Source organism: Myxine glutinosa, chromosome 7, assembly GCF_964187855.1.
Source record: "Myxine glutinosa chromosome 7, kmMyxGlut1.1, whole genome shotgun sequence".
NCBI lineage: Eukaryota > Metazoa > Chordata > Myxini > Myxiniformes > Myxinidae > Myxine > Myxine glutinosa.
In genome coordinates this window covers 80,065,925-80,093,658 of record NC_136267.1, presented here as the reverse complement: position 1 = coordinate 80,093,658, position 27,734 = coordinate 80,065,925, and the positions used below count along the sequence as shown (strand labels likewise).

The following is a 27,734-nucleotide window of genomic DNA, read 5'->3' as shown; positions in this document are numbered from 1 at the left end:
TAACTGGAGAAACCTATTTGTGGACTATTCCCAAGTAGGTGTACACAATAGTTTGTTGAAGATTTCCAAATGCACTTCAACACAGTAGACCATTATGCCCATGAAGGCTGAGCAATGGTTGCCAACCTATGGTTCTTTGTCTGGGTCCCTATCCCTTTTAAATGCTGAGCGTCAAGCAAGGAAGCAGCAAGTACCATTTTCAAAGTCTTTGCTATGATTCGGCCAGTGCCGATTATGAACAGCCGTTCCCAGACTCAGAACGGACGGTTTTACCCATTTTACCAGAAATTGGATTTATTCAAACATATAAAATGAAAGAACTGCTGGACATGCCAGCAACATGCATGTAAACATGCACACAGGTTTCAAGGACTTGCAACTGGGTTAATACATTCACATTGGATTAGAGGAACATCACGTTGTATGTATGTTCCAGTACAGCTGTTCCTGCAGGACAGCCAAGCCTTATCATGGCTCAAATTGTATTATCCTGTAAATAATCCAAAGAACTTCACTTCCTGAATTGTCCCTTCAACCCAAGCGTTCAGGGAGTGACATTACAAAATAATACAATCTCATGTGCAAATGTATCAACAAATCATGGGTCAAATTGTATTACCCTGTGAATAAGCCAAATAACTTCACGTGCTCAACAAACCCTCCTTAACCCCAAACATTCCAGGAATTATATTACAAAAGTATACAAAATTATATTACAAAAAGAAATACACAAATGTATCAACAAAACTAGAATTTAGAATTTGAAGTTAATGTGTTGATGGATATGCCTGCTGGTTACGTTAGATGTCAACGCAATGTGACATTTGATCTCAATTAAAGGCCACATGAAAACAACTAAAAGTCACGTGAGAGTGAGAAAGTGCAAGAGAGAAAAGAGAGATAAGTATAAGAGCGAAAACATCAATAGGCTTATAATTCGAGTTATGATCAACGTGAAAATGATTTTCAAAGGGCACATGATCTTTGACCTGTTGGACCTAAAACTGAATCAGTTCAACTTTGTATCACAGTTCATACTTGTGCCAAGTTTGGTTGAAATTCCTTCTGTGGTTTACAAGTTATGGTAACAAAGATTTTCAAGTAAAGGTCACATGACCAGAGACCTTTTGAATTTTTGAATCAAAAAAAGGAATTAGTTCATATTTCCATAGTACATATTTGCACCAAGTTTGATCAAAATCCCTTCAGCAGATCACAAGTTATTGCGGCAACTAAGTTCTGCTGCGCACGCACAACCGAACGGAAAACTCAAAAACATACTGCCTTCAGCTGCGGAGGATAAAAAGTTGTAAATTTTTGTCAGCTTTTACTTTCACAAGGAGAATAACAATAGTAATCCATTCAGATACGAGGAGGTGTGCAAAAGGTTGAATGGGAACAATGGCAATGATTCAGGCAAGCACAACAAACAAGGGGCGATGAGTAATGTAAAGGAGTTGGAGAAATTGACAAATAAACTTGCAAAAAGGGAAAGGGAGAGTGTGTGGATAAGAGAAAGGAGCTAATGGGTGTGTTAAGAAAGGAAGAAAAATGGATGAGAAAAGTCAACAATTAAGATTTTGTCTCAAAATAATATATAAATGGACCATAAATAGATGGCAAGGAAAGGAGACTTCAGTGACAATTACTTTTGCTCTGTATCCATCAGATTATTTTCTGAGACATTAACTGCTTTTTCAAAGATGTAAAATACATATGGCAAAAAGAGTATCCTTTAAAAGAACAGTCTTCCAGTCAATTTCTGCTGAAATAATAACAAAAATGGTTTTCTTTTTTAATTTTTTGAGACTTCTTTGGTGAAGTACAGTATAATAATCAACTCTATCGTAAAGAACGACACGCGGTAGAGCGCATACCTCTGCCAAGCTGAACAGTCTAATAATAATAATAATAATAATAATGCATTTATTTTATATAGCGCTTTTCAGGAAGCCCAAAGACGCTTTGACAGAGTACAAAACATAATGCATAGCAAAACATAAAAACAATTGCAAAAAAAGAAGAATCAATAGGGAAATATTCAAAGCACAAAGGAGGGAGAAGGAGAGGAGATAGTCAGGGGTTAGATGCTGTGGGTTAAATGTTGAATGCAGTGTTGAACAGGTGGGTCTTGAGTGATGTTTTGAATGTGGTGAGTGAGGAGGAGTCTCTGATGGTGTGAGGTAGCGAGTTCCAGAGGGTGGGAGCAGCGATGGAGAAGGCCCTGTCCCCCCAGGATCTAAATTTGGTCCGGATGGGGGGGGTCAGGAGGTTGGTACCAGCAGAGCGGAGGTTGCGGGTGGGAGTGTGTCTGGAGAGGAGGTCAGCCAGGTAGGATGGGGCCAGGTTATGGAGGGCTTTGTAGGTCAAGAGGAGGATTTTGTACTGGATTCTCTGGGAGATGGGGAGCCAGTGAAGCTTGTAAAGGACGGGGGTGATGTGGTCATGGGTCCGGGAATGGGTGAGTAGACGGGCAGCGGAGTTCTGAATGTATTGGAGTTTATTGGTGATTGTTGAGGGTGAACCATAAAGGAGGCTATTGCAGTAGTCCAGACGGGAAGTGATGAAGGCGTGGATGAGGGTTTCTGCAGCCACGGAGGAGAGGGATGGACGGAGACGGGCGATGTTTTTCAGGTGAAAGAAGGCTGTCTTTGTGATCTGTTTAGTGTATTTGTCGAAGGAGAGGGTTTGGTCAAAGATGATGCTAAGATTCCAGATGTGAGGGGAGGTGGATACTGGGAAACCGTCGATGTTGAGGGCAAAGTTATGGGTGGACTTGGTGAGCGTTTTTGGGCCAATGATGATTATTTCAGATTTATCACAGTTAAGTTTGAGGAAGTTGATTTGAAGCCAGGATTTTATTTCAGTGATGCAGTTTGTCAGGATAGAGTGGGTGGCGGTGGAGATGGACTTGGTGGAGATGAAAAGCTGGATGTCATCAGCGAAGCAGTGGAATTGGAGACCATGACGGCGGATTAAGTGACCGAGGGGGGACAGGTAAAGGATGAAGAGGAGGGGGCCAAGAACTGAACCTTGGGGGACACCTTGGGGGAGGGGAGCAGTGGGGGATTTGCAGTTATTGATGGAGATGAACTGACGTCTGTCAGAGAGGTATGATTTAATCCAAGAGAGGGCAGTGCCGGTAATGTTAAAGGTGGTTTCAGGTCGGGTGAGGAGGATGGTGTGATCGATGGTGTCAAAGGTGGCGCTGAGGTCGAGGAGGTCTACATTTTTTATTCTACCGATAGGCTGGATTTGCAATCGGACCTGAAACAAAATCTAATGATGTTGTCCTTGTCAGACACCCAACATCTCCACCAAATTTCATCTGAGTCTGTGCACAACTTTTTGCTATATCTTGTTCACAGACAAACAAACAACTAGAACGTGACTTGGTAGAGCACAAACTTCCACCAGGCTGAAGAGTTTACATTTTGTATCCCACTGAAAGGCCAGATCTGGATTCAGACCTGAACCAAAATCTAATCGCTAGTTCTTGTCACCTAACCAATTCAACCACCTAGTTTTGTCATAATCTATCCACAACTTTTTGAAATATCATGCTATATGTCGTTTTTGACCCTATCTTGAATAGTGAAGAATCACTGTAAAAATTCTCTAGTCCAGATCCAGATTCGAATCTTCCACAAAATTGAATCAATTCTTCCTCGTCACACATCCAAACTGTCCACGAAGTTTCGTACGAATCCGTTCACAACCTTTTGAGATAGCCTGCTATATATCACGTTTGGCCCGATCTCTCAATAGTGAAGAATCAATTAAAAACTAGATGGTATTCATAGAATACTTACCCTGCGAAGTCTTGAGAAGGAGTTGGTGCGAGCTAACTAAATCCTCTGTTTTAAAAAGTCTTTTTTTCTTCTTTGATCCAATATGGCGGCAAGACCACGTAATCGATGACGTCACTTTTAACATCAAAATATATTTCCCATGGGAAGTTGATCAATTAGTTAAAGTTTTGCACTGATCGGATGGAGTGTCCGCCCAGATCGGCATTTTATTGAGGCGGCAAATTTGTAAATGCATCTATTTACACTTCTGAGGTACATGTGTACAAATTATACTTTGAAAACACAAACCAATATACAGTCACGTGAAAAAGTAAGTACACCCCATGTAAAGGTTTGACTTTTTCAACATATTTCAACATACAGCTATTTGATCTTCATTTCAACAATATTGACAGATAAAGGTGATAACAAATATCATGAAACATTTACATTTTGTAGTCCAATGTATAATTTAAATAAACATAAATGCAAATTTCGCATGTGGAAATAGTAAGTACACCCCTACATTTATCACCACTTCAAATACCTAAAATTAAAATCAGGTGCACCAGCTCAGGTGCAAATGAATAGAACATCGTTAGAGAGGATCTTGGAGGAACCTGTCTTATTTAAACCTCAGACATTTCGTTTGGTTTGCTATTTGTTGTTGAAGTGTGCGGCGTCACCATGCCTAGATCAAAAGAGCTCTCTGAGGCCTTCGGAAAGAAGGTTATAGATGCCTACGAGTCTGGGAAGGGATTTAAAAAGATCTCCAAACAATTTGAAATCAATCATTCGACTGTCCGTAAGATCATCTACAAGTGGAGAAGATTCCAAACAACTGCCAACTTGTTCAGGTCAGGCCGCCCCAGCAAGTTCAGCCCGAGAGCAGACCGCAAGATGCTGAAAGAAGTCTCTAAGAACCCCAGAATGTCATCACGGGACCAACAGGTAGCTCTTGCCACTGTTGATGTCAAAGTGCATGAGTCTACCATTAGAAAGAGGCTGCACAAATTTGATCTACGTGGGAGGTGTGCCAGGAGGAAACCTTTGCTGTCCAGAAAGAACATCAGGGCAAGACTAAAGTGTGCCAATGAACACCTGGGCAAAGACCAGCACTTCTGGAACAATGTGCTCTGGACAGATGAGTCAAAGGTAGAAATATTTGGCCACAGTACCAGAAGACATGTTTGGCGAAAACCAAAGACAGCATTTGACCACAAGAACCTGATACCAACTGTAAAGCAAGGTGGTGGAAATATTATGGTTTGGGGGCAGCTTTGCTGCATCAGGGCCTGGGCAGCTCACCATCGTAGAATCCACTATGAATTCTTCATTGTACCAAAGGGTGCTTGAGGATAATGTGAGGCCATCTGTCGGAAAGTTGAAGCTCAACCGAAGGTGGACCTTGCAACATGACAATGACCCTAAACATACCAGTAAATCCACCAAGGAATGGCTGAAAATAAAGAAATGGAGGGTTCTGGAATGGCCAAGTCAAAGCCCGGATCTAAATCCCATCGAGATGTTGTGGGTGGATTTGAAACGAGCTGTGCATGCAAGAAACCCCTCAAACATCGCACAGCTGAATGAATCCTGCATGGAGGAGTGGGCAAAAATTTCTCCCAGTCGATGTTAGAGACTGGTAGACAGTTATAACTTATAAGAAACGCCTACTTGAGGTTGTTTCTGCCAAAAGGGGCAATACCACCTATTAGAGCCAAGGGTGTACTTACTTTTTCCACATGCGAAATTTGCATTTATGTTTATTTAAATTACAATGGACTACAAAATGTAAATGTTTCATGATATTTGTTATATTATATCACCTTTATCTCTCAATATTGTTGAAATGAAGATCAAATAGCTGTATGTTGAAATATGTAGAAAAAGTCAATACTTTACATGGGGTGTACTTACTTTTTCACGTGACTGTAGAGTCTGCTTTGAGTACATTCATAAGCTTTTGCAAGGTAGATATTATTCTCATTATCGAGTGCTTTCATAATTACCAAGGCTGATAAAAATGCCAGAATAGATCGCTAAAGTATAAATCGGGAGATCATTAAAACTCCAAACTGCACTTCTTCAAAAAAAAATCACCAGCCGAGCACATCGGCGTTACAATTTCTAATGGCAATCATTGGCATTGATTCTAATTTCTAATGCGAGGAAGTGACATTAAGTGTCTGGGCATTAGGCTTTGTTTACTTCATCCTGTAAGCTCTGAGTGGGAGGGTGCCATCCAAGTAATATGCACTATAATCAAATGGTCATGGAACATGTGGTAAAGTTTCAATTTCCTTCGTTGAATGGTTTTCGATATACGCTCCTAACAAACTGCAGAAACCGAGTCTTTAAGAGTCTTTGGAGTATTTTGGGTCTTCAGGGTCTTTTAGGGTCTTTAAGGGTCTTTTAGGTCCTTTGGGTCTTTTGAGTCTTTGGGATATTTTGGGTCTTCGGGGTCTTTAAGAGTCTTCTGGGCCTTTGGAGTCTTTAAGGGTCTTTTGGGTACTCTGGGTCTCTGGGTGTTTTGGGTCTAGGGGGTATTTCGGGTCCTCAAGGTCGCTATATCAAATGGTCATGTAACATGTGGTAAAGTTTCAATTTCCTATGCTGAACAGTTTTCGATGAACGCTGTTAACAAATTGCAGACACGTACGTACGCGCCCGATTGCTTAAACCTGCTTTTCGCTTTGCATGTGCAGGGTAATTATAGTATCAGGATCCGGGGCGGGATCTTCACCAAAATCTAATCATTTCATCCTGGTCACACACCCAACCTCTCCAATCAAATTTTGTCCGAATCTATCCACAACATTTTGAGATATCCTGTTCACAGTCAGACAGACAGACAAACAGACAGGCATGAAAACATAACCTCCGCCACCAAAACTTTACATAATCAAACCTGTATTTTATAACTTCAAATTTTTGACTTGCCAAAAAATATTCTAAACTGGCCAAAAAAATCCAAGAAAAATATCTGCAACCCCATAGGCTAAGAATTTAACTTGCCTTTAACATAAATTTGTTTAAAAAAAAAATGGAATGCCACCTCTAATAACTATCTGCCATCTTTACCATCTTGGGTAACCTTGCACCCATACTCCCTATTTTCTCACTACGCAGTCAATTGTATATAGTCAAGCGAGTGAGGGTGGTGACCATTCCCACAAGGCACACCAACATGTGCCTATTTACCACAGCCAGAAATCACACCACACGACATAGGTCTGCTTGAGGACTCCAATACTGAATCATTAAGAAGAAGCCAATTAAGTAATAACTCAAAATATGACCCATGCCACAATGCGAAGAGTGACAAAATAAATGAACAATTACACAGCTATCTTACTCTAATTTTTTAACCACTAATCTTATCTTAAACAAGACCTAATCTCTAAACATTAATCTAGTCTTAAAGCAGACCTCATATTTAACCACAGCATGTAAAATACAGCATAACAGCAGACTGCCTTAAATATATCATTTCGATGCAGGGCATATTCAAACAGTTTCAGAAACCGGATGCTTCATTCAGGGCTGAGAAGAAACTAATCAGTGACAGTCTTGTTGATGTAATGGATAACAGAAGCAGACATCAATTCTCACAAAGGTGTTTGGAAGGCAAATAAAGCAACATCAAAATGAAGGCCTTGTATGAATATGACGGCACAGTATCATCGAGAGACGAGGCTTCTTATAAAATTCTTAATTGACATATGTGGAAAAATTACATGCCCAACCAGGATTACGAACTCACGTCCTCTGGTGAACTGTACCAGTGCTCTGGTAGGGTTCACCAGAGGACCTGGGTTAGATTCCTGGTCTGGGCATGTAATTTTTCCACATGTCAATTAATGAGTTATAATCCTGTTCATTTATTTACTTCTTAGAAACCTTCATTCGAAACATGTGAAAAACATAACAGTGATCGGGTGGGGGGAAGTGGGGGAGGAGGGGGAAAGGGTACAGGACATAACATGTATCTGTCTGTGATGAGGATACGTAAAGAAAGAATGAATGAATGAATGATCGTTTTTAAGGCCATTTTCCCCGCTAGAGCGGAGGGTTAGCCTTGCAGGCCCCATGACAATCATGGTTCCCTGTTTGAGGCAATGTTTTTATGGCCGGATGTCCTTCCTGACGCCAACCCTTAGTCGCCTCTTACGGTGCGCAGGGATACGGTGTACCTATTCTAAACCGGCGTACACACCGGGATCATTCATCCCAGCAAGCTGGTACTCAATTTGCCGACCTCGGAAGGATGACAGGCTGAGTCAACCCCCCTGGTGTTAATTTAGCGATCGACCGGGATTCGAACCCAGGATCCTAGGATCCCAAGCCGGCACCCTAACCGCTAAGCCAACACCAGGATAGGTTGGGTAAAGAAAGGATAGATCAAAATTGTATATGGGTGGTGAAACAATTTTCTAAAGATTAGATAATTAATACAATATTAGCTGAAAAAGCGATTACATTTGATGGCAACTATATATACGCCTCATCGTAAATGCGTCACTTGTGGTGAACTACTTGCTAATGAGAGCTCAAAACCTAATAAACTGAGATACCACTTGGAGAGGCGACATCCTGGACTAATGGGCAATCTACTTGTCTTTCCCAAGAAAAAACATACAAGCATCAAATCAACAAAGCAAGGAGCTGATTCTCTAGGCTGGGGCCTCCACCTTTTGGCTGATATGAGGAACAGATCTGTGTAATATGAAAGCGAAATGTTCAACAGTTTTTGAAATATCGCGTACACAAGCCAAGTTACTGAGATGGTTGCCATGGCTAAATAATTTAGCCAATCAGCGCCGTGATATAATCAGGTTGAGATAATGCCATGAGGAATAGATATGTGCAATATGAAAGCTAAATGTTAAACGTTTTTTTGAAATATCACGTACACAAAAGTACACGGACAGATGATCGGTCGGTCAGTCGGAGCTCATTTTAATATCTCTGTCTCCGACCTTGTCGGAGGGGCAGGGGACAAAAAATATTACATACAAATATTATGTGATAGCATTCCACAATATTTGTCAAATTACTTCAACTTTCTTACACAGTGTTACACGACATTGCTAAACAATAAGCCTTATCCCAACTGTTGGGGCCTGGTGTTTGCCAGTTTCAAATGACACTTGTTCCATTTATGTTTGGGGTACAAAATACTCAGCTCGACAGGACAATGTCACTCCATTGTCAAGTGATGCAGTGATTCACCAAACTTCAGGACTCAGTATATACATGAAAATTGAATAAGTTCTTACCAGTTCTTCGTTAAGAAAAGATGAGACAACTGATAATGTCACTTGTTTGTCACAATAGTGTATTCCATCTTTTATGGAAGAATTTTTGATGACCACTTTCTAACTCATGAACTGAAGGCAGATTTCTGCAATGCATGCCAATTTCATTCAAAAGGCCTTAATTTGGATAATGCATTGAGATTTGTAGTTATTGTGCTCACGCTAAGTTTTACTAAGAGAAACCTTGATCATAATCATGTAGCATTCTCTATACAGAGCATCGGTTGTGCCAGAGCAGTTTCTCTAGCTAGGGTTACAATCCTAAATGGGTCGCCACTCTGACGCAGGATATCAACTTTGGCCGCTTGGAAAATGTTCCTGCCAATGTAGTCGGCGATGATGTGTCCATTGCCTCTGAATGTCCATGTCTTCCCTTTTTATAAATACATGACCGTAAATGCAAGTTTGCTTTCTTTTCAGTGTGGACAAGAGCAATTTGTTCATCAGCACCAAATTAAGGTGCTTATCATGCAGTAGTTATTTTTTTGTTCTACATGATAAGGTTAAAATGGATGGGGTTCGGCAAAATACACACAATTCCTCTCTAACCCCCACAAATTGCCAAATATTGTTTCCTGACTTTTTATTAAAGTCGTGCACGTCTTCTGATACCAAATTTAATATGGATAAAAAAACGTGAAAATATGCATAAAATTAGTGTACTTGCTTAATTAATAATTAGTTAATAAAAAACAAGACAAAGTCTAACAGCGGCGTAGCTGGACTTGTAAAATATTATAAACCACAAACACACATTATTAGCTTTTTTAACAGTCGCTAATGCTGTTTTTAACATTAAACAAAGAAATGTGGAGGAATCCAGACATAACGCGAGGGTCCGTACCGTTAACGCGAGGTAAGTTTTACTTACAGAACTGAGGGAAGATCTACTGTAATCTAGATTATACCCCACAAATGTTGGGTCCGTACCGTTTTGTTGGAAGAGACGTAACGCCGATGCTTTCGATATTTGATGGTCATTTTAACAATCGGTTTGTTTGTGTTTCACACTGAATGAAAAACGTAAAGGTAAAGCATGGCGATTGTGATATATGACATGTTCGATGATATGTTCGGCATGAATGACATATAAATCAAAATGGCAGCGTGTGGAAAGCCAGCCGACGTAATGACATCAGACGTAATCACATCACCCTGTCATGTGACCAGATCATCAGCTCTGATTGGTATATGTTTGTGGGGACATACATACATACATACATACATACATACACACATACAGACAGACAAACACTGTTCTAGACAGCTTTGCCCTATGGGCTATGCCGTAAAAACACGTTATCGCTAATTCAATGATCTAGGCATATTGTGAAGAAGAATTTCTATCTACAAACCAAATTTTGTGTCAATCATGGGCCGGCACGTGTGCCAACACTGGAACAAGATAGGCATAAGATCTATTACTAAAAGGAGACGCGTCCGTCTGTGTGTCTCACGCGAAGAAGAAGAAGCATACCTCATGCTTTAATGGAGCGAACATACGGTACCTCAATAGCAAACATACCAAAGCGTATTTATACAGTGAAGGACCTGGCTATGTTGTTGGTGGACATTTAAGATCCCACGGTGCTCTGCGAAGAGTAGGCGAGTTATCACCGGCATTCTGGATAAATTATAAATTCCTGCCTGTCACCTTGATTCGGACGTCAATCCTGGCCAGCCGATTCGTGAAAGACTTATGGCAAAATCTCTCCCTGGCTGACTGTGCAAGGGGGTGAAAATGATTATGACCATTATAAAAGCTTTCTGTAGTCATAGTAATGGTAGTGTATTGAATCTTAAAATTATGTCATATTTGTATCTACAATAAATGATATTTGTATCTGGTTGATTTGGTTCGGCTCTGGACGATTTGCTTATTCTAGATGGTTCGATTTTGCTGGATGGTTTGGTTCTGCACTCTGCGTACTGAGCGTTGTGGAGCACAGTTAACATCCGAAGGGCTACGAGTGGAGTATTCACGCACAATAGCGAGTTCAATGCGGCACAAATACTCCACAGGTTACCCATCTGATATCAAGAGTTGTACACAATGCAAGTTAGGGGTTATATTATGCCATGATGCCCATTATCCCTCAAATTGAATGTTTTTGGATGGAAAACAGGTCAGATCTTCAGCGCAAAACTTGCTCAATCGATGACGTCACAGTTGCGATCATTACATATTCCAAAATGGCCGCTGCGAGTTAAGCGTGTAGCTATAGGCAACTTCAGGTGTGACCATTATACTGTACTTAAATTTATATGGTTGAACACGTCAAACCCACCTTGTAGAGGCCATTTTTCCCCGCAGAGCAGGGGTTGGCCTTTTTCGGGCACCATGGTCCCCTTGTTGAAGCAATGTTTTATGGCTGGATGCCCTTCCTGCCGCCAACCCTGTTAGTCGCCTCTTGCAACACACGGGGAATTACCAGTGAACTAGTACTCAATTTGCTGAGCTCAGGAGGATGACAGGCTGAGTCAACCCGGTTGAACACGTCAAAGGACTAAAATAATAGTTCAGCAACTTATTGCAAGATGTTTTCAGCTCAATTGCCCGAGTTTGTGATCCATTCATCTTGAACGACGAGTTCAACACAAACATGATCTCTGGAAGATTGTTTGTCATCAATATGGCATGCAGCTCATTTGGAAGTCTACGTAAACACCTCAGGGGCAATCAAGACATCAACAAAGTGCCAAGTGTACCAGGTTGTGGTTTTATCAGTCCTTCCCATAGGTCATAGACTCAGACTGTATTTCAACCGCCGACAGGTCAATATGTCAAGCTCAATTCAGATGCAGCAGCTTCAATAATTCGTCATTCCATGGAAAGATAGGATAACAACGAGGAGATTATTAAGGAGCTGCGATGGCAGTAATACAATAAATTAAGATCAGATCTCAATATCGATGATTGGGACATGTTGTAAGGCTCGATGACTCCCCAAGCAAGTTCTTCACAGCCAATTCTCAATCGGGACATAAAAGCATGGCGAAGAGCAGCTTCCATACAAGGGAATAACTGGAAAATGTTGCTTATGACAGATCTGGCTGACAATTCAGCATCCAAATCAGGGTGAACAAATTTGAAAATATAGTCTTTAACTCCTGTTAATGAAGTGCGAGCTGCGCAACGACCACAGTTGTATTAGTGCAATCCTCATGCATGATGGGCAGCATATGAGTTCAACCAACCATTCAGGGGAGCTGGAAGAACACCGCAACAACAAATCGAAGCAACATTTTGGCACTTGTTCGATTTCAGATACCCATGGGGTTTTCATGGGTTTTCCAGATACAAAATATTCAAGAGAAAATACAGAAATTGGCTCAAAAATACAAGTCGGCCTTTCAAACATTGAGCCTAGCGGTGATCTCATTTGGCATTAATGTCCCAAATAAATTACTGTATTCTACACACTGACATCTGACATTGGCAACACTGCTGCAGTCAAGTTTGTTTTCAATAGTATTAATTGATTAGCATTTTTATTTGAATAACTAGCATGGCATCTCCTGAATAAACACATTAGCAATGCCAAGTAGCAGTATATCTTAGAGCGAATCTTAACGCAACAATCCAACTGTTGTGAGGGGAAGGGAGAGTGTGAGCTCCAAGTAAAAAAGGAATTGCAAAAGGGGATAAGGGGAGGGGGACAAGCAGGTTTTTTTAAAACTAGAAACACCCGCTCCCTTCAGGAGTAATGGCAGGTCGTCTCCCTTCTCCCCCCAACCCCCCTCCTCGCAGGAGAGTGAGGGGATATCCTAAGTATTACCAACATGTATGCAAAATTTGGCGACAACACCAGAAAACTTTATCCAATTGCTGGTGCCAAGTCAGCAAAATGATGGTCAAGGATGAGTAAAATAAATAAATAAACAACTTCCTCTAGCTTCCAGGAAGAGGCACTTAGTTGGACATGGGTCATCCCAGTGGGAGGGTATTTGAGTCCTTCACTTACATAGATGTGTTTGATCAAGTCAAAAAATTTGACCTATTAAGTGAAGGCAGCTGCTAATTGCAGCCGTGGTTAACTAGATCAGTTTTTCATCGAAGCCCATCCTGTTAATAAAAGCGCAGAGGTAACTTAAATAAAATGAAGTTATTTCTTTTTCTTTCGTTCCAGGACTTGCAGCTGTTATTTACATAAATGCTGGGTGTTCAGCGTACCATCAACTCAAGCACAGCAAAGCATGGGTTAGCAAAGCTTGTACATGGCTGGAGCCTGCAGCACCTGGCAAGGTATATGAGCACCAAGCTGACAATGTTCAGGAGACTTGAGAAAAGTGAAAACGGAGGTAATAGCTACAGAACACTTCATCTGTGGCATTTACAGCTGCGAGGAACCTATAGACATTCTCCACCAAACCACAGTTGGTAAACAATTTAAGAAGCAAAGAATGGAGTGTGTGCATGTGTGTGGTTTTCATCGAATCAGTCATAAACTAAATAAATGGAAAGGCAACAGTTGGAGAAGCCTTGTAGAATGCTCACCGAGCTCACCGAGCATCCCAAAGCTGTCACCTTCCCATGCCATGAGAGTCAAACGGTTGGTCATGACTCGCAACATAGTTGGTCGAGGATGCCTAGGAAAAGCTCAAAAGCATTGAAGTGAGCAGCCCCTCCCCATGCCTGACTTGGGGCAGCACTGTGAGCCTGTCATTCCAAACAGGTTCATGACGTTTGGCAGTGAGAGCCACAAAATTGCCACAGGGTCAGAGTGACACAGCAAGGCATTTGTTTTGCATTGTGTAAACTGCACTCATTATGTACCACACCAAAAATGGACACAACAAGAGGTTAAAGGTGGTTTCATGTGCTGATTTATCCAGCGAGAGACCACATCAGGATTGATCGGCTCGGATGGCCTATCGCTGCAGAGAAAATATCTGATGTGTGATGGTAAAAGTAAACTGTGAACGTCGTGGCCATTAGATGAAGGCGAGTGAGTGGAAGAACTGCAATCACAAACCAGCAGCACAACCTTCCACAAATAAAGCCTTGTGGCCAGTTGAAGCTTGCATGTGACAGACAAACATGTGATGCAAAAGAGAGCCTATTTTGCTCCGATGAAGGGTTAATGGCCAAATTTCAACTTCTTCTTGCTTCACATGGTGCTTAGGATACCTCCATCAACGTTCTGTTGGTTACATCCATTATTCAAGTACAGGGTTTGCTTCTCCTGCTGCAGCAAACACGTCTTTTATACAAGAGATCTTGTCATGATGATATATTTAGTAGTTACAAAAGCCACACTTTTTATTTGTTTGCAACTAGTTGCAAAAATCTGTAATGAAGGAAATTATATGGAAGTTATTTCTGGCATCTTCTGAAGGTGTCATCATTTAGACTTGCCATAGAGAGGGTACAGCGTAAGGTTACTAACTAGATTAATTCCGGCCAAGGCTGGTTAGAGTATCGCGGAGCGGTTGAAGGAGGCAGGAATTTATACACTAGAAAGGAGGTAATCACGAGGGGACATGATGGAAATGTTTAAGATAATGAAGGTGATAGACAAAATAAGTGCAGACGAATTTCCAGCAGAATAGACAGCGATCGGACCAGGAGCCATTGCCTGAGAGTAAAGAAGAGGCTCCCTGTAAAGTTAGTGGTAGCAGAAAGAGTAGATAGGTTTAAATTGGAATTGGATAAGAATTTGAAAAATATTCTGCCCCAATCCCTCCTCCCTGGGCCTGAGACCGATTTGTTTAGTCTAATATTGATGTAGCGAAGGTATGAATGGCCACATCCTGCATCAGAGTTTCTTGTTATCTTGTGCACCAGGAATCATTGATCAAAGCAATGCAAGTGGTTGTTTTGGAGGGGTGGGGGGATTTGTATACATAGTCGAGGCTCGCGGAAGAGCCAGCACACTGAAGGTATCAGGACATAATGGACAAAAACAGGACGCAAAACACACATGCATGGAGAAGGAAACTCCAAGGAGGAAAAACTGGTTGTGTTGCTCATGTATGGCTGCAGGCTTGCAGGATACTCGCTTCGGGGCATACACAATCACCTTCGACCTACCTAGCCTGGGTTTGAATCTGGACCCAACTATAAAGTGAAAGTGTGACCCTGGTGTTTCACATGCAGGGCGAAGCATCAATGTGTCCACCGTCCTTTACATGGGTGTTAAGCTGGGTGTTTCGTTTGCTTTGCTAGCAATAGTTGGACAGTGTTCAACGCAAAGAGTAGGTGAATATGTGACTGAACAAATGCTCTAACTTGTGAGGGGAAGAGGAGTACTTATAAAGAAAGAACTGTTTTCCATCCAAGCCTCATATTTACCTTTACTCACTGAAACTCCTGATATTAGGAAGGTATACTCAAGGTCAAAGAGATGGCTGTACACCTTTTATGCATGACATTTTTCATTTCTGCTTGGCATGTTAGGATCAAGTCACAAGACTACAACTATTAAAGACAAAGGACTCAACAAATGCAATGGAAAAGGCCAGTGTGAACAAGCAAGACATTTGCTTTAAGACTCGAGGTCACATGTCCACAATCATGACAATAGAAACCCAAATGATTTTTGCTCACTGCTTGCCATGTTCCCCATATTTTTACCAACACCAAACGTTATCTACAACAACAACAACAACAACAACAACAACAGGCATTTTAAGGCCATTTTCCCTGCTAGAGCAGGGGTTAGCCTTGTGGTCCCCATGACAATCTTCTCCATTTTGCCCTATTTTATGCATCTGCCCTTGTTAACCCCCTTGCCCACATTTCTTCTTCCACCATTCGACCAAACGTTATCTACAAAATGTACAATTTATGCGGTCGTGTCAGCCTAGTGTCAGCATGCTGAAATGAAGATGCCTGTGTGCACAAGACAGTATGCTTGGCATTGTGACAGCAGGCCAGTGTCAGAGGATAGAGGTGAGAGGGGGATGGGTGGGCTAACGCGACGGGAACAGGGCATGGTTTTGCCTTCACCACCTCACCGTCTTTCCTGTCCAGCATTGAGATGACAAAAATGCACCGAAGCAGCTGCAAGCAACTGTCACGGCTTGACACCCTGGCCAATCAGAGTGAGAGATGCAGCGTCTCCCATCTAACGCGAGGGTTAAATAACAACCGCTCCAGCAGGTTGATGCCTTCAACATACTGAAAGCACTGACTATTCCCTTGATGATGCTGGAACTGCCCGGAGGAAAACATCTTGTTTGTTTTTTAAGGGGAGCAAATGCGGCACACAGAAACGTGCCCGAAAAGCACCGACATGTTTTGAGAAATACAAGATATTTGGTGTATACGGAGCCAGCAACTCTAATTGCATCAAAACCATTTGACTGCCTCCATATACAGAGCCTGGTGTTGGCTTAGCGGTTAGGGTGTGGCTTGGGATCCTGGGATCCTAGGATCCTGGGTTTGAATCCTGGTCGATCGTTGAACCAACGCCAGAGGGGTTGACTCAGCCTGTCATCCTTCCGAGGTCGGCAAATTGAGTATGAGTTCACTGGTAATTCCCTGTGTGTCTAAAGAGGTGACTAACAGGGTTGGCGGCAGGAAGGGCATCCGGCTGTAAAACATTGCTCCATAAAGGGGACCATGGTGCCCGAAAAAGGCCAACCCCTCCTCTGCGGGGAAAAATGGCCTCTAGAGGTGGTTCTTCTTTCTTCTTCACATACAAAGCAAAGGTCTTGCTTTGGGAACCTTTGAGGAAACCTGTAATTTGGCCCAACACACTTGCATCAATTCATACAATTCGATCTTCACATCGAGATAACCATTCCTTTTGAAATCTCTTTCCACAAACTTTGACGAGATACCACGACCCTGTGGTTCTTTAAGAGTTGCTCCAGGGATAGGCAATTGCATCGAGGTTTTCCGTACACACCATGAATGGCACTGCGTATACATTGGCATCTCACGTCTTCTTGTAATATAAGTCAACGACATCAAGTTGCTCTTTCCGTGTCCAATCCGAGTCGATATCGAGAATTAGAATTTGAGCATTAGACATGTGCCTTGAACAATTCTAAGGCCACGGTGCAAGGACATTTTGCCACGATGGGATAAAAACTCCGTACAGTATACGATGCCCAGGGCCTTGGGACCTTTTAGGAGAACCCAGGAGCAGGTGGGATCACGTCCATGGCACCCGGGGCCCACACCATGATACACTAATTGGGGAAGCAGAATTTGCACTAAACAAATGAAATCGTTTTAAAATCTGATGCAGCACATCCTGTTAGAAACTGTACAGCTATGATGCACTCTCTTCTCCCTTATCACAGGGTGACCTCCACAAGCCGTGTCTGGGGCATTCTCGCTTGCTTTGTACATCTACGACCCAGTGCAGAAATTGGGACAAGGAAAGCAAGTGTGAAGCACATATCGCTTAAGCTCAAACTCTCACAAGTTGGTTTTACCATCACAAGGTATTCTATGCACTTCATTCGTGCTTTGCATTACCCAGAATGCCCCAAGGTATGTTAACATAATCGCAGAGTGCTGTGAACTTTACTATATTTTACTGTTGCCACGTCATCTCGTATTAGAAAAGACCTATGAGGTACATTGCAATTTTGTACTCTACATAAATGCTCAAACATCTAATGCACCAGTTACTTAGTGAGGATTTATGTTCGTTTCCCATGTCAATTACATTATTAAAGTGCATTAGTCCAGATTTATCCTTCGGAGCTCAAACTCTAATTGGTGCAGCTGGCTTTCTGGGAAGGCTCCACAGTGGAGGGGAGTGGGGAGCGGGAGGGGGCAGTCCGAGCATTACAATCTACCGATATATGTCATAAAAAGCCTGGTGTTGGCTTAGCGGTTAGGGTGCCGGCTTGGGGTCCTAGGATCCTGGGTTCTGAATCCCGGTCGATCGCTGAATTAACGCCAGGGGGGTTGACTCAGACTGTCATCCTTCCGAGGTCGGCAAATTGAGTACCAGCTTGCTGGGAGGAATGATCCCGGTGTGTACCGCAATTTAGAATAGGTACACCGTATCCCTGCGCATCGTAAGAGGCGACCAAGGGTTGGCGTCAGGAAGGGCATCCGGCCATAAAAACATTGCCTCAAATAGGGAACCATGATTGTCATGGGGCCCGCAAGGCTAACCCCCGCTCTAGCGGGGAAAATGGCCTTAAAACGATCATTCATTCAATCATTTATATATGTCATAAAAAGTGAAAGGAAATATAATCAAGAAGCACACCATAGATTTGAAATCACATTCAGAATGCAGCAGTTAGATGATCAATCTACCTACATAAAAATTCCCTTTTTAAGGCCAATTTCCCTGCGGGAGTGGGGGTTGGCCTTGCGGGCCCCATGACAATCATCATGTTTCCCTTTTTTTGAGGCAATGTTTTTATGGACGGATGCCCTTCCTGATACCGACCCCTGGTGTCCTCTTACTACACGCAGGGATACGGTGTACCTATTCTAGGCCGGGGCACACACCGGCTCATTCATCCCAGCAAGCTGGTACTCAATTTGCCGACCTCGGAAGGATGACAGGCTGAGTCAACCCCCCTGGCGTTAATTCAACGATCGACCGGGATTATGAACTCAGGATCCTAGGATCCCAAGCCGGCACCCTAACCGCTAAGCCAACACCAGGCTCCATATACCTAGACATAAGTACAAACAAAACCACCTCTGGGAAGTGGTTTAAATCTGCAATGAAAAGTAATGTGGCAATAAATAGACTATGCAAACCCACTGCCAGGTCTAAACCGGTTTAAATCGCAACTTGACAACTTTGCTCATTCACTCACACTGTATTAAACTTGCTAAAAGATGAGCGTACACTTAAAAACCACTAAACAACCCAAGCATATATCAGAATGGCTTCAACAGTGTACATGTTTTATCTCAACAGTTCCACTAAAATACAGAATTCTGGCATATCTGCCACAAAGAGTAAACGGTAGTGTGGCCTAATTTAGTTGTAACCTATTGTCTGTGCCTAGACAAAGTAGAAGTAAAAACAGATTTGCTGCTAAAGGCGAGTGTCGATCTGCGTTGCAGGACGGGTGGAAAAATGGATGAGATTAATCGAACGTTGATCGGGATATGCTAACCATCGTGGGAAGCTGATGCTTCAGCATTACCCGTCATCGGAGCGACCTTGTGCTGAGAATATCTCGATCAACGTTCTATTGATTCCATCCATCCATACACACCTCGTCTCCATTAGGGCGTGGCACAGTTCATGTCGGTTCCAGTGCTTCATGTTCGCTCCAACCAGTCTCGATTATCACTTTTTAGTCAGGTTCACTATGTTAACAAATATAATTTCGTTCAAAATTTTGGGAGATTAGCAAACCTGTACATTTTTGGAATCATCAGAGCATGGAGAATCCGAAAATCAATGTTGGCATTTGCACAGACACCTGCATGGCCGCCATTTTGGATTTTCAAAATGGCCGCCATAAAATACATATTTTGCGCTATCTCGGCTTCTAGTCAACCTAGAAACTTCATTAAATATGCTAATCCTATGTTTTCTGGGTCAAGGAATCCAATAGAGGCCTCAAAATAGTGCTCAGGATTATAGAAAAGCAACAAACAAAGGTAATTGAAAACCATTGTCTTTATATTTGTGATATAACTGTATTACATAATACATGATATTGCAAGTCCTTTGAAGTTATAGGTTTGGGTTTATAAAGCAAGAAAGCAGCCTTCTTAGTATCAGATTGAACTGTAAGTCCTATACACAGGATTTACTAGGTCTATACCGTTCAGGAATATGCTTTTACAGATCTTCATCACTGTCCTGTGTCATTTTCACAAAGGTGTCTACGCAAATGCCAACATTAATTTTTGGATTCCTCATGCTCTGAATATTCCAAAAATGTATAGTTTTGCTAATCTTCAAAAAAATTTGAACGAAAAAACATAGTGAACCTGACTATTTGAGCACCCAATTGTAACATCATCATACTAAATCCAAGTGGCGTACACGTGACATGCACGTAGCCTATAAGCTTTCCCATTGGTGTGCTAAGAACAGACGACTTGGACATCTTGCTGTTTGCATTGCTGGTAATTGCCCAACCACAAGATGGGATGCCAGAACACACACGATGACAATGAAAAATATAACATGATAGCTATGTTTTCTTAATGGCATCGTGTTGTAGTAATGACATCATGCAGTGGACAAACTGCAGATCACAACCCTAACAGCTTTCAGGGCAAGATTTTCTCATTACTGAGCCCGTGGAGAGAAATCTGGTCATTGGCAATATGCGGACACAGGTGAACCTACGTGAACCCACTAATTTGCAGACGACTGGAAATGTATCATATAATCCGTTAGTCGACATTTGTGCCGAAGTAGAAAATTGATACATGGATGAAATCAACAGGACAATGATTGAGGAATGTTAAACGCAGTAGGAAGCAAAGAGAAGCTGACATTTGGGGAGTTGACCGTTCGTGAACGACCAAAAGGCCAGCTTGTCCTTGCTTCCCATGACGGTTATTACATCTCAACCAATATTGAACACCTGTCCACCGATGCAGATCGACACTATCGACCTTCACCAGAAAGACAGTTCTTTATTTTAGAAAACGAATATCTCTCTGGCACTTTCCAGCAAGCTGCAGTCCAAATACACAATGCCATCACTACAATGCATTGTGTACAACAGATAATACTTTGAAGAGGTATTTCTGTATTTTGAGCCTGGTGATTGCTGGAAAAGCAGAAGTCTCCATTGGACAAATAAAGGTGGCTGGATACAATAATTAAACCTCAATGTCACAGCTGGTTAATGCACAGTCTAAACAATTAGGGTAAAGAGAAAGGAAACAAGAAAGAGCAATCAGAGATTGCAAACCCTCACAATGACCTGTTTTCAGTGGTTTTAAGGCTTTTGTGTTGAAACAAATATGGCGACCGAACCACGTGACCGATGACATCATCGTTTTTGTTTTTTTTCACCAATTTAACCCTTGAAGATGCTCATGAAATTTTATCTTGATCGGATGAAGTTTTGTACTTGTGTAATTATGACATCATAATGGAGGCACCTATGACATAACATTAACATATGTTATTCCCCGTGGAGAGGTCTTTACCATGAGCAATGTCTCAATTTTTTTATACGCAGCACTTTCGGAGATACACTACATGGTCAAAAGTATGTGGACACCCGAACATCACACCCGTATGTGGACGTCAAACATCTCATTCAAAAATCATGGGCATTAAGAGGGAGTTGGTCCCCCCCTTTGTTGCTATAATAGCCTACACTCTTCTGGGAAGGCTTTCCACTAGATGTTGGAACTTTGCTGTGGGGATTTGCTTCCATTCAGCCATAAGAGCATTAGTGAGGTCGTGCACAGATGTTGGGTGATTAGGCCTGGCTCACAGTCAGCAATCTGATTCATCCGAAACGTGTTTGATGGGGTTGAGGCCAGGTCTCTCTGCAGGCCAGTCAAGTTCTTCCACACCGATCTCGACAAACCAATTCTGTATGGACCTCGCTTTGTGCATGGGGGCATTGCCATGCTGAAACAGGAAAGGGCCTTCCCCAAACTGTTGCCACAAAGTTGGAAGCACACAATTGTCTAGAATGTCATTGTATGCTGTAGCATTAAGATTTCCCTTCACTGGAACTAAGGGGCCCAGCCCAAACCAATGAAAAAAACAGCCCCAGACCATTATTTCTCCTCCACCAAACTTTACAGTTTGCACTATGCATTCGGGCAGGTAGTGTTCTCCTGGCATCCGCCAAACCCAGATTCGTCCATCAGACTGCCAGATGGTGAAGTGTGATTCATCACTCCAGAGAATGCATTTCCACTGCTCCAAATTTCCAATGGTGGTGAGCTTTACACCACTCCAGCCGACGCTGGGCATTGCGCATGGTGATCTTAGGCTTGTGTGCGGCTGCTCGGCCATGGAAACCAATTTCATGAAGTTCCCGACGAACAGTTGTTGTGCTGACGTTGCTTCCAGAGGCAGTTTGGAACTCGGTAGTGAGTGTTGCAACCGAGGACAGACGATTTTTACGCACTGCGTGCTTCAGCGCTCAACGGTCCCATTCTGTAAGCTTGTGTGGCCTACCACTTCGCGGCTGAGCTGTTGTTGCTCCTAGACGTTTCCACTTCACAATAACAGCACTTACAGTTGTGACCGGAGCAGTTCTAGCAGGGCAGAAATTTGATAAACTGTCTTGTTGGAAAGGTGGCATCCTATGACGGTGCCACGTTGAAAGTGACTAAGCTCTTCAGTACGGCCCATTCTACGGCCAATGTTTTTGTCTATGGAGATTGCATGACTGTGTGCTTGATTATATATACCTGTCAGCAATGGGTGTGGCTCAAACAGCCGAAACCACTAATTAGGAGGGGTGTCCGCATACTTTTGGCCATGTAGTGTATAAAAGTTCAAAGTTTTTTGGATTTTCCAAGATGGCGCCCATACCATGTGACCTATGCCATCATAATTATCATTAAAACATTCTACAGGAGGAGGTGCACCTATGGTGAAAATTTCCTGTCAATTGGACCAACGGTTGCAGAGAAAATCATATTTATTCTGTGCGGACAAACAGACAGACAGGCAAACAGAGAGACAAACGGACTCAAATGCAATACTCTCTACTCTGGGGAGGGTAATAAGTACATTAGCACTCAGCACATGTAACTCCTCAAAGATGTACTTTACTTCAATTCCCAGAGTGTACCAGCAGCAATGCCCAGGGCATCAAGTTGCAAACCTCCAAGCCTTTGCAGTCCGGCATACTTATATTAGTGGAAGCAACATCTATAACTCACTAGGTAATGCACAAACCCAACATCTCTTTCCTTCCTTCCAATTCATATACGCTATCATCATTCTGATATCCACTAATTGTTTATAGGGATATGCCCTCCCGACAGCGTTTTTTTTTTTACACATGAGTGGTATATGAGAGCTTCATTGGGGTATCGGTAATAATGCTAATAATACAGTATGGTAAACTTTGCAGGAGTTAATGAAGTTGAGGACTGACAGAAACTTTGATCTTGTTTGCATTGTCGGTCGGATGGTCGACATACTCAAGTCAAACGCATGATCCACTTCCACCTGATTGGCTCAGATCATGTGCATCCAAACACTGGCGGCGGATGCATTTACTCAGCAAGCACTGCATGTTATGGATTTTCTTCACATTTGTTTGTTTTTTAGTAAAATGGATTCTCCAGGACAGGGAGCTCTTTAACGAATCGGTGTTCTACGGGGAAGTGCCACATGAGGTATTACTGTACTAGCCGACATCATGGGCCTCAATACCTGCAAGAAGATTAATTTGTACTTGCACAAGACATAGCAGAAGACATCAAGAGAACAACACTTTCCTGATAAAACCTGATGCTTTTACAGATTAGCAGGATAAGCTCATTATTATTGCACATCTTGTACATCTATGAGAAACATCTGATGAAACGAGAAACCCATCTATGTAATTGCAAAGCATCGCACATCTACAATATTGGTGTGATGTTGCTAGAAGAGAAACGTTGGTGCAAAAGAAACCACCCACTCTGAGTGATCATTTACTCTGATCCCAACATCTCGCGCTGCACCCTCAACTGATGCGATACCATTTGACCTCCCACAGCACACATTCACAATTTCGGCAGAAAGTGGTGTGAAATTAGTCTTGCAAGTTTATTTAGTCATCCTGTATCGTGTACAAACACCGCCTCCTTTATGCTTCAGCCAACCACTTAGTGCTTGTGGTGGGATTCCATCGGAAGGAATAAATCAGGTAATACAAGATCAGTACAGGAACAATACGATTTTCTATTTGAAGTGAGGGAAGGGATGGAATGGGAGTGTATACCAAAGACTGACTTAACAAGGTGCCACTAGGTTTTAGAGGAGGGAGACGGGTTTGAAAGTTAATTTTTTAGGTTGGCCAAATGTTTGTGTTCTGGATCTCCTAAGAGTGGACACACACTTGTTGTGAATTTTTTGGAATACACCAAGATTGCTTTGTCGGATTTGACTTCAAGTAATAGAAGGAAGGTCGTTTCAAAGCAACTCCCTCACCACAGGATCCAGTGTACCCTGGGAGAGAAGAGGGGTTATTGGAGACATGATGGGATGAATCTGTGCATGAGAGAGTAGGTTTCTGTGGAAGAATTCCCAAGCTGAGTTACCATCAGGGGAGTCAATATTGTTACGTGCTCCTCCCCAAACCCCGGTCACGGTGTACCTCCGAGCCCCGAGAGGAGTCACGGCAGAAAGATGTGTTATTCTGTATGTCAAAGATCAATGGTGAAACCACACCAATTGTTACCAACAAACAAGTATTGTGTTAATGTCACACAAGAATAACAGTACAAGAACAATATTAATCAATTGTACAACCAATATATCATTCCTATGATGGTACCATCAGTTTCGTACAATATAACTCACTGTGCTCCAAGTGAGCGAAAATAACATTCCCAATGTCTCTGTCCCAGCTTCAAACCAAAGTCGATCCAAGCTCTAGTGATCGTCAGAACGATGTTGTATCGAGACCAGAATCCCGCTCGGTTGACAGTCACACTGCCAAAGATAGGCAAAAGTGTCCTCAAGAGGCGGCTGGGAAATCACACCTTCGGGTATGGACGTTCAACGGCTCCCAATCGGCGAACCGCAATTCCCCACTCAAAATCCACGTTACACACACACACCAGGTTAACGTCTGGATGCGGTGTAATGGTTGAAGCGAGGGGAAAAACCTGGAGCGGTGCGAAAATCAGGCGCGAGGTAAAATGGCCAACAGTCCGTTCTCGAGACGTAACAGCACTCCAATGATTCTCTTCGGAATCAACCGCAAAACCTGTCATGCAGGTTTATCTGTCACAGCGATAACAACTCTGTCGCAGGAATCCCTTTCCCAGGAAACCCCAAAGTTCGCTAGTGACCTCCGTTCGCCAGCGTTTGCTCCAGACCTCCAAACAGCTCGGCTCCTTCTCTGACCTCACTCGCTCCGCCTCTTTCTCCTCCTCTTCTTCCTCTTCTTCTCCCTCCGGTTCCGGTTTCCGGTTTCTTTTTAAAACATTAACTTTTTTTTACCTTTTGAAAAGAGTTATCTCTATTTCACCTAAATGATAACAATAATAGTACATGCAACCAAAAATGTTTACAGTGGATGAGAACCACAACAACGGAAGTGACGAATCCGTAACAATATGGGATCCCAGTCCTGAAGAGAGATGGCTGCTTACAGTTCCTGCCAATCTGCTTGAGTAAACTGCCAGACTCGCTGGCATTGAGGCAGCTTTCTGAGAATATCCAGAGATATGTTCACTTTCAGAAGCATATGATCAGATGAACCAATTTCAGCAGAGGAAGAGCAAGAGCAAGAGATATTTGTGAGGTAGTTAGTCATCACCAAGTGAAGAAGGGAGGATTTGCTATTGGGAGAAATCCGGGTTGGAAAGTTGACGGATTGAGTCAGCCCGATGGAGTCACAGAAGTGACTCCCCCTTCCTCTTCCTTAACAGTATGGACCTCAAACATCCGGGGCCTTCGCTCAAACTTGTCTGATCTCTCCATACAGGTTGCTTCTGACAAACCAGACGTGATCTGCTTAACAGAAACTTTCCCCCTTCATGATGTCTCTGATTCCTTGGTATCTCTCCCAGGTTACTCCCTCCTCCGGTATGATAGACCTGAGCCTCGTCCTGGAGGTGGGGTTGCTATCTTTATAAAAAAAACTCTCTTACTCACTCGCCCTGCACTGCCCTCTCTCCACCTCACCCCCAGGAATACCTTTGGCTACGGCTTCCCCTTCGCTCCCACCTTTTGTTCATATGTGTGTTGTACTGTCCACCAAACAGTGATGACTCCATCTACATCTCGCTGTCTGAGAATATGGACCAACTTCTATCTACCCATCCCAACTCTCTCTTCCTCATATGTGGTGATATCAACTGTCACCATGCCAGTTGGCTGGGTGTGGGTACCTCTCTCACCAGCCATGGCTCTTCAGCAAAGGCCTTCTGTGACTCACTGGGACTGACACAATCTGTCAATTTCCCGACCCGGATTTCAGTCAACGGAGCATCTTCTCTTCTGGACTTGGTTATGACTAACTTCCCTGAAAATGTCTGCTGCTCTTCTTCTGCTCCAATCGGCTCTTCTGATCATGTGCTTGTTAAAGTGGACATCTCTCTGACCATTCTCAGAGAGCCTCCTCAGCGTCGACGAGTCTGGCATTTCACTCAGGCCAACTGGCACGGTCTTCAAGCAGCCATCAATCATCTGGACTGGTCTCCCATCTCTACCGCCTCTGACATCAACTCACCCTGGGAATTCTTCCAAAGTAAATTGCTCTCTCTCATGCACAGATTTATCCCATCTCGTCTTCAGTTGTCATACCCTTCCTCCCGTCCATGGTACACGGAATCTTGTGGTGAGGCTATTGCCCAGAAACAACTTGCTTTCGTCTCCTGGAAAGCAAATCCAATGGAAGGAAATCTCATTTCCTTTCACAAAGCCCGAAACAAGTGTGTGTCCACCCTCAGGAGAGCCAGGAAACAATATCTCTCCGTTCTCAGGACCGAACTCTCTTATCTGTCTCCCTCTTCCAAATCCTGGTGGCGTCTGGTCAAATCTGTTTCTGGTGTTTGTTCCCCCTCCATCCCCTCCCTCACCTCAAATGGCCACATGGCTGACTCCGCACGTGAAAAAGCTGAATGCCTCAACTCTGTGTTTGCCTCTAAATCTTGTGTCCCAAACCTATCCCTCTCTGTACCCACCGTACCCAGTCGTACCCAGCTGCTCCTGGACTCTGTGTCCTTTCCTCCTGACAAGGTGGAAAAGTTTCTGTCAACCCTCGACTCGGATTCTGCAACTGGACCTGACGGCATCAGCCCACGGGTCCTAAAATCCTGTTCTTCCGCTCTTTCACTCCCTCTCTCTGTTCTCTTCACCCTCTCTTTTGCTCAAGGTCAACTGCCATCTGCTTGGAAATCAGCCAACATCACCGCTTTGCACAAAAAAGGTGCAAAAACAGATCCTAGCAACTACAGACCAATCAGCCTTCTCCCAATTATCAGCAAAGTCATGGAATCCATCATTGCTTCAGATATGAAATCTTTCCTCTTCTCCAATGGCTTGATCCCTGATCATCAATTTGGTTTCAGACATGGACACTCTACTCTGGACATGCTGCTTCTGCTTTCTCAACAATGGATGGAGGTCCTCAATGCCAAACAGGAAATTAGAGCAGTCTCCCTTGACATATCACGTGCCTTCGATACGGTCTGGCACCCCGCTCTGCTCACCAAACTCTCCTCTTTTGGTATCCATGGAAATCTCCACGCATGGCTGGCGGACTTCCTCTCCAGTCGTAGTCAATGTGTGGCCCTGAATGGGTTTCTCTCATCTCCTCTTCCTGTTCAGGCTGGAGTTCCACAAGGCAGTGTTCTGGGCCCTGTGCTTTTTCTGGTCTTCATCAATGATCTCTCTGACTCTCTTGAAAATCCTCTGTATCTCTTTGCTGATGACTCTACTCTCTGTCGCTCCATTCTTCATCCCTCAGATCGGCAGTCTGCAGCCTCCTCACTCTCTGCAGACCTGGACAAAATCACAGACTGGGCAAACAAGTGGAACATGTCTTTCAATCCTGACAAATCTCACACTCTTAC

At 43.0% G+C, this 27,734-nt stretch overlaps 1 protein-coding gene across 2 annotated transcripts in view; it reads right to left on the bottom strand.

Annotated features, from left to right (window-relative positions):
• The window catches only part of LOC137430764 (activin receptor type-2B), a 221,800-nt gene that overhangs the window by 152,183 nt on the left and 41,883 nt on the right, over window positions 1-27,734 (bottom strand). The window contains exon 1 of one of the 2 annotated variants that reach the window (XM_078781912.1): window positions 11,401-11,470. The exons of the other annotated variant lie outside the window; for it this stretch is intronic. Within the exon in view, the coding sequence (XP_078638038.1) occupies window positions 11,401-11,455 (55 nt within the window). The 5' untranslated portion in view covers window positions 11,456-11,470. Of the gene's footprint in view, window positions 1-11,400; window positions 11,471-27,734 lie in introns of those variants that run through there. 2 annotated transcript variants of the gene reach the window in all.